This window comes from Artibeus jamaicensis, unplaced genomic scaffold, assembly GCF_021234435.1.
Source record: "Artibeus jamaicensis isolate MK-2021 breed Jamaican fruit bat unplaced genomic scaffold, CSHL_Jam_final contig_444, whole genome shotgun sequence".
NCBI classification, from domain to species: domain Eukaryota; kingdom Metazoa; phylum Chordata; class Mammalia; order Chiroptera; family Phyllostomidae; genus Artibeus; species Artibeus jamaicensis.
This window is the reverse complement of record NW_026521831.1, coordinates 3,289,963-3,297,175: the sequence shown is the minus strand read 5'-3', so window position 1 is coordinate 3,297,175 and position 7,213 is coordinate 3,289,963. Positions and strand designations below refer to the sequence as shown.

Here is a 7,213-nt window from a genome sequence, read left to right as displayed (position 1 = left end):
TCTCCCTCCCTTCCCCTCTCTAAAGATAATAAATAAAATCTTCTTAAAAAATTACAGAAAATTATAAAGTCAGCAAGCAGTACCAGATGAGAGAACAAATAAAATAGGTCGATTGGATAGTTGAGATGAGGAACGGAAATAACTGTTCAGAGTTAAAGTGGACAGAGTGGTTTATTCTGCAGCCAGAGAGAGAGAGAACAGGGTGGTGGAGGGCAACCGGTGGAACGTGAGGCTGCCCCCCCCCCCCGGTCACGCCCCCCCACAGCTGACCCCCCATTTTCCGCTCTTCGCAGGGCTCTCTTGAAGGACACCTTCGGCTAATGTGAGCAAAGCCTTTTCGATGTTTTTGTTTGCTTCTGCATTCAAAACCATCGAAACATTCGAGTCTCAAAAATCGAATTCCATGCCCCTCTGTGGCCTGTTCTCTCTTCTCCTCTGGGTGCAGCTCTTGATGGTCCGTTTCACACTCACGGGTTTCCCACGCTCACTGGCACTCTCCACGCCCTCGCTGGCACACCTGTCTGCGCTTCTCAGCCTTCGCTGCCGTTTTTCAGAGCCTGCCCTGTTGGTGAGGTCACACGCTGGGTGAGGTCACACGCTCGTGAGCCCCCCCGCCCCTCCCCCTGTCGCTCCTCTGGGAGGGGCTGTGATGTGTGAGATGCTCCTGGCCTGCTGTGGCGTGTCCCTCATCTGTAGCTGGATCTTCTTTCCTTGTAATTCGACGGTTTTGATCTTAAAGCCTATCTGATGAGAAAATAAAAAAGTACACGTTAAAATATCTAATGCAAAGGAATAAAAGATGTTTCCCAGTCAAAAAAAACACAGCCTTGAAACCATGGACCCTGTGATGTGAACACTTGCCTTCTCCCCTGCTCCGCCAGCTTTCTGGTCAGGGAACACCTCAGGCAAGTTCATGGTCTCTCTGAGCCTCAGGGTCCTCGCAGGGCTGCAATGGTTTCGAGTGAGGAGCAGACGGAAGCGGCTTCCTGGTGCAGCAGCTTCCCTTCCGTGAGTGTCCTATTTGGTGGGTCCTGTGGGGCTTGGTCCCCTGGCTGAGCGAGCTCTGCTCGGTGCTGGGTCTGCGCTGGGCACTGGGGATGCAGCAGGAAGGTGGGCTTGGCCAGGCCCTGGAGACAGGGGAGACAAATGTGGACGCAGCAGGGACAATGTGGGTCCTGGGTGCCGCGAAGGGCGTGGGAACAGGCCCGAGGGGCTGGTGTTCGTGCTGGATCCAGGAGGGCTCTGGCTGGCCTCCCTGGTGTCAGGCAGCAGGGGCCCACCGCCCCCACTCCCTCCCTGCCAGCTGGACTCCTTGAGGACTTGGCTTGGCCTTGGCTTGGCCAGTGTTTGCTGAAGGTGTTAGGGAAGCAGCCTGGAGGGTTCCCGGGGCGGGAACAATTCCAGGCGGGTCAGGGAGGCCCAAGGACACAAATGAGGCCTGAGCAGGGGCTTGGAGGGACCGGGACATCACAGCCCCACCCCTGGACCTCCCCAGGAAGTCTAGCTATGGTCTGGGACCCCTGCCTGCAGACCACGTGGACAGTGAGCCTGTTTCCCCAGACCCGACAGCTCCCTGGCCTCCCCCAGACTTCCCACAGCTGGGGCCTGCTCCTGAGGGCACCAGGGCAAAGGGCCTCTGTGGGGGTGGGAGGGATTCCAGGTGGGCATTGACCTGCCTGCTTCCCAGCGCGACCTCTGCCTTTTGGGCCACTGGTCAGTGGGCCCCTGCTTCCCACCCCCACCCCCACTGGAGCTATTTAAGGGCTGAGAGGAGCTGCAGAGGCCTTCCTGGTGGTGGCGGCCGCATTGGACTGTGCTCAGGCAGGGAGGCCCAGGGCTGTCCTCACCACTGCACAGTCCATGGATTTTATTGCTGGAGCCATTGGAGGTAACAGAGGGAAAGCAGGACCTGTCTGTGGGGGGCTGCTCCTTCTGGGGGTGTTCTCTGCCCTGGGGGGTGGGCTCTGGCCGATGCAGGGTTTGAGGAGTCCCCCCAGAAGTGGCTGGGACCTGGAGTGGGCCATGGGTGCTGAGTGCAGGGAGGACAGAGGTGGCTCCTGGAAGACTCGGGTAGCAACGCAGGCTCAGTGCATGTGGGGGGCTCAGCTGGGGAGGCTGTGGGCAGTTCCAGGTCTCTGCCTAGGCTGGGTGGGGGCTGGGCGTGGCCTGCAGGGAGAGGGCTGGGTGGGGCGTGGGGAGGACAGAGGCCCTGGGAGAGTGTGGACAGCGGCAATAGGACTCCTTCTGGAAGCTGTGGGCAGAGGAGGGGAGGGCCGGCCGCCCCTGCCCCATGGCCATGTGTGAGTGTGTAATCGGCCTGGCTGGGCCCCGGACTGTTTTTGCTTCTAGGGAGAGGGCTCCTTGCGAAAGAACAGCCCAGATGGGTAACTGCCCTTTGGGAAACGGGCTCAGGCGGGGCTCTGGCTCTGCCCAGCCATCCCCCCTGCGGGCTGCTGAGAACGCTTTGGCCCTCCCCTTACTTATCATGTGGAACAGTGGGGGGCTTCTGGGCCACACTTCTGAGAACAGTGTGGGAGGGGAGGGGGCTCGCTGAGGTCCTACTGTGTGCAGGGCCTGAGGCCAGCTGCTGTCTGAGGAGGAGACTCAGAGGAGATCAATTTGCCCAAGATCACACAGCCTGGAAGGGCTCCTGAATCCTGCATGTCTCCTCCCCGACCCACAGAAGCCTTGGGCAGAAAGGGCCCCTTCTCCATGCCAGGTCCTGGGTCACACGGACCAGGGGTAGGCCTGTCCCTGGGGGACTCTAGTTCTAGAGGCAGGGACAGCAGGCTGTGGGACAGAAGCGAGGCCATGGGACAGGACTCAGATCAACACACTTGGGGTTCCAGGCAGCCCTTGGTGAAGCTCCCACCCCCAGACAGACCCTTCACAGAGTGAAGCTTGAGGGCCAGAGCTGACTGGCCTGGGGACAGGGCCCGGTAAGCGTTGGACCAGTTCTCTCAAAAGCTGACACCGGAGGGCAGGCCAGGGAGCACCCTAGGCTTTCAGAAGGAGGCACCTGTGGGCCAAGACTCCGGGCAGAAGAAATTGCCAGCAGCCTCTCAGAGTCTCTGTATCCTCCTCCCAAAACGGGGCGGCTCTCGCACTGATGAGGCACCGTGTGGACGAGGAGTGTGGGTCTGTCCTCTCCCCGCTGCTCCCTCCATCCTTACATGTTCCTCTGCTTTTCTTCCAGGCATCTGCGGTGTTGCCGTGGGCTACCCCCTGGACACGGTGAAGGTGCAGCCACAGTCAGGCCCTGCCACGTGCCCCAGGGCCCCTGCCCACGTGTGGGCCACCCTGGGAGTCTCCTGCACCCCATTCCCTGGCCAGAAGTGCCCTCTAGCACGCTCACCTGCCCCAGCCTGCCCCACTGCCCTCAGGACTGCTGGTCACTCTTTTCCAGCCTGTGCTTCAGGTGTCTCCTCTCACCTGGCGCTCACTGTCCCTGCTCTGCCCACCGTCAGCATGGCCATGGCAATCCAGGAGTGGGCTCTGCCCCTCCCCCAGGGCCCGCTGCCCTTGCCCAGGCCCACAGCCACCTGCTCCTGAAGCCCACTTCTCCCACAGGTCAGGATCCAGACGGAGCCCAAGTACACAGGCATCTGGCATTGTGTCCAGGACACGTATCGCCGAGAGCGGGTAGGTGGGGGCAGGGTGGTGGGCAGGGGTGTCGGGACTCGGACACCTGGCTTGCCACTCGTCAACAAGCCAGATGGTGCTCATCCCTGCCCGGAGCCTTGGTTCTCTCGCCTTCCAAAGGCGAACAGTAGCATTGGCCTCCCAGAGTCTTCTGGGGGCCAGAGCTGGGGCGTCAAGCACACAGGGTTTTCGAAGGAGGTCCTGCCTCCAGGAGAGGTCAAGAGGGGGTGTGCCGGGGCTCTGAAGGTCTGGAGGGTGGGCCCTGTGTTTGCATTTCTGTCCCCTGCAGCCTGGGCACCAGTGGTGCTGGGTGGAGGTGTCTGTCCCCAGGGTCCAGGTTAGAGTCTGTCCAGAGGAGGGACACAGGAACATTTACGAAGGTGAAGTTGGGGCTTGGTGCTGGCCAGGGACGAGCAAAAGGAACCAGCCACCACCAAGCATGCTAGTGCACCAACCCGCTCCTCACACAGCTGCCCCGGCCCAGCCTGGTCCTCTGTCCTGTCACTTCCTTGTCCCAATGTACCGGGACTCCTTTCACAGCTCAGGCTCCTGGGGTGCTAGGCAGTGAGTGACCTGCTGGAGCCCCGCAGCCAGGGAGGGCCTGCAGGGACAAGACAGGGCCGTGCCCCAGACCTCCTGGCCGGACCTCTGGCCTGACTTGGGCCCTCGGGTCCTGTCCACCTGCCCACCAGGTGCGGGGCTTCTACAGGGGCCTCTCGCTGCCCGTGTGCACCGTGTCCCTGGTCTCCTCCCTGTCTTTCGGCACCTACCACCACTGCCTTGCTCACATCTGCCGGTTCCGGTATGGCAGTGCCGATGCCAAGCCCGCCAGGATTGACATCGCACTGTCGGGTTTCGCCTCTGGCCTCGTCCGTGTGAGTGGGGTGGACAAGGGGTCCCTGGGACTGCAGGGGTGGGCAGAGGCTGGGAGAGCCTGGGAGGGCCTGAGAGGTGGCCAAGCCCGAGGCTCAGGGCGGGCAGAGACTGGATGGAGGCTGGGGGACTATGGGTGAGGACTCGGCTGACTCTTGTTAGCTGAGGGAACTTGAGGACACCAGGGAGCCTCTCTGACCTCCAGACTCTTCATTGGTAAGTGGCATCATGCTGAGGATTAAGTGACATCACGTGTAAAGTCCCCAGCACAAAGTCTGACAGGCAGAAGCCCCCATGAAATGGCAAAAACATTATTAGTGACATGGTGTTACATCTTTTAAAAACATTATTATCTTTGTCCTGGCTGGTGTGGCTCAGGGGACTGAGTGCTGGCCTGCGAATCAAAGGGTCGCTGGTTCAATTCCCAGCCAGGGCACATGCCTGGGTTGCAGGCCAGGTCCCCAGTAGGGGGGACATGCAAGAGGCAACCACACATTGATGTTTCTCTCCCTCTCCCTCCCTTCCCCCTCTCTAAAAATAAGTAAGTTATTTTTTATCCTTGCTTGAGGACTTTCTTTTCAATTTTATCATTTGAAGATTTTATTTATTTATTTTTAGAGCGAGGGGAAGGGAGGGGGAGAGAGAGAGAGGGAGAAACATTGATGTGCGAGAGAAATGTTGACTGGTTGCCTTTTTACGTGCCCTGATGGGGGATTGAACCGACAACCCAGGCTTGTGCCTTGACTGGGAATGAAACCGGTGACCTTTCAGTTTGCGGTACAACGCCCAACCCACTGAACCATACCAGCCAGGACTCATGTTAAATGTTAATATTATTAGTCTGACATTAAATGCTTGTTAATTAAATATTATATTAGTATGCCATTAACAAATTAATTATGTGGTTAAACTCTTTCATGAACCGGACTCACAGACATTTACCCGACACCTACTGTGTGCTCAGCCCTCGCTACGCCAGGGCGACTGGGAAGCGGAAGAAAGCGCTGGATTTCGCTTTGGTGGGCAGAGCCGGCTTTGAACGCCGCTCCGCCAGGGCCACAGGCCAGCCTGAAGCTTCTCGGGCCCAAGTTCCCCCATGTTGCCACGAGGAACAGGAGGCTGACAGGGGTGCCGGGTCTAAGAGTGCATGGCAGTGCCGGCACCTCCTCATTGCTGCCCTGTGTCTGGTTTAGGTGTTCCTGACCTCGCCTACCGAGGTGGCCAAGGTCCGCCTGCAGACGCAGACGCAGGCGCAGACGCAGACGCAGGCGCAGGCGCAGATGAGGCGGAGATCCTTGGCCTCAGTCGCGGTGGCACCGACCTTGAGTCCTGCGCACTCCGCAGGTCTGGTGCCTGGGACCAGGTACCGCGGGCCGCTGCACTGCCTGGCCACTGTGGCCCGTGAGGAGGGTCTGCGGGGCCTCTACAAGGGCAGCTCGGCCCTGCTGTTCCGGGACGGCCACTCCTTCGCCACCTACTTCCTTTCCTACTCCATCCTCTGTGAGTGGCTCACCCGCGCTGGCCAGAGTCAGCCAGGTGAGTGGGGCGCTGGGGCCTGGAAGGGGGTGCAGGCTCCACCAGCAGGAATTGAGTCGTGTGTCACACTGGCTGCCCAGTGCCTCCCGGGGTGGGAATCTCAGTACCCTCCATGGGGAAGGGTCAGGATAGACCTGCTTGGTGTGGTCTTGGAGGAGTCACGTGGGTGGAGTGAGCCCCGCTCCCTTACAGCTGGGCCCTGCCCTGGGTGCCCTCCCCACTCTTCTCTGGCTGCACCTCCAATGAAGGCACCCCGTCGTGGGTCTCCCCCTGCAGATGTCTTGGGTGTGCTGATGGCTGGCGGCTGTGCGGGAGTCCTGGCCTGGGCCGTGGCTACCCCCATGGACGTGATCAAGTCTCGCCTGCAAGCAGACGGGCAGGGCCAGCAGCGCTACAGGGGCCTCCTGCACTGCGTGGTGACAAGTGTGCGGGAGGAAGGGCCGCGGGTCTTGTTCAAGGGGCTGACGCTCAACTGCTGCCGCGCCTTCCCTGTCAACATGGTGGTCTTTGTCACCTATGAAGCCGCCCTGAGGCTCACCCGGGGCCTGCTCGAGTAGCAGGTCCCCTGTGCAGGGGTCGACCTGCCAGCAGCTTCTACAGGTTGTCGTAGCTGGAGGAGGCAAAGGGGAGTGTCCCCACTGGGCTGTCACCCAGGATAGACAGGAGCCACACCCAAGACAGTCAGCTGGGGTCTGGTCTTGGCCTGCCCAGCTAGGGACCTGAGAAGGCCAAGGGGCCGAGGGTTACTGGCCTGGTGTTGGCCTGAGGGTCACATGAGCCAGCGGGGAGCGGCCTCTTGCATGAGGACATCGGTCACCTGCCGTTGTAGGTACATGCGGTCAGTTGTTCCCTCCAGCCTCCCGGTCTCCTGTACGGAGCACCCCTGCGTCCGTACCTCCACCATTTCCTCGGCTGTCCTCCCAGCCCCACTCAGCTGCCTGCTGCCATGGGGTACTCTCCACCCATTGTCCCTTAGGTGCAGCTCAGCAGGTGCCCCTGGTGGGTTCCCAGCTCCAGGCTGCACAGAGCAGCACTGCCGAGAGGCCGCGTGGGCTGGGGAGGGCGGGCCGTGCACTCTCACTCTGCTGGAGACTTGGAGGAGGCTGTCGCAATTAAACACATCACCGAGGACATTCAGGGGTGCTGCTCTGTGGTCTGGTGA

The 7,213-nt window shown here is 60.4% G+C and overlaps 1 protein-coding gene across 2 annotated transcripts; it reads left to right on the top strand.

Moving 5' to 3' along the window:
* Positions 1-1,771: 1,771 nt before the first annotated feature.
* On the top strand, positions 1,772-7,213 carry SLC25A47 (solute carrier family 25 member 47). Of its 2 annotated transcripts, XM_053665996.1 has the most exons (6): positions 1,772-1,888; positions 3,197-3,240; positions 3,571-3,642; positions 4,335-4,517; positions 5,709-6,051; positions 6,328-7,213. In XM_053665996.1, the coding sequence occupies exons 1-6, from the start codon at positions 1,861-1,863 to the stop codon at positions 6,606-6,608; spliced, it is 951 nt and encodes a 316-aa protein (XP_053521971.1). In that variant the 5' UTR covers positions 1,772-1,860; the 3' UTR covers positions 6,609-7,213. The 2 variants fall into 2 exon arrangements, with proteins under 2 accessions (XP_053521971.1, XP_053521972.1); XM_053665997.1 differs by lacking the exons at positions 1,772-1,888; positions 3,197-3,240 and adding an exon at positions 3,355-3,418.

Coding starts and splice junctions, on each gene's coding strand:
- SLC25A47 (XM_053665996.1), top strand. CDS start 1,861: ATGGATTTTATTGCTGGAGCCATTGGAG. Junction 3,643..4,334: donor ACACGTATCGCCGAGAGCGG/GTAGGTGGGGGC, acceptor CCTGCCCACCAG/GTGCGGGGCTTCTACAGGGG. Junction 4,518..5,708: donor TCGCCTCTGGCCTCGTCCGT/GTGAGTGGGGTG, acceptor TGTCTGGTTTAG/GTGTTCCTGACCTCGCCTAC.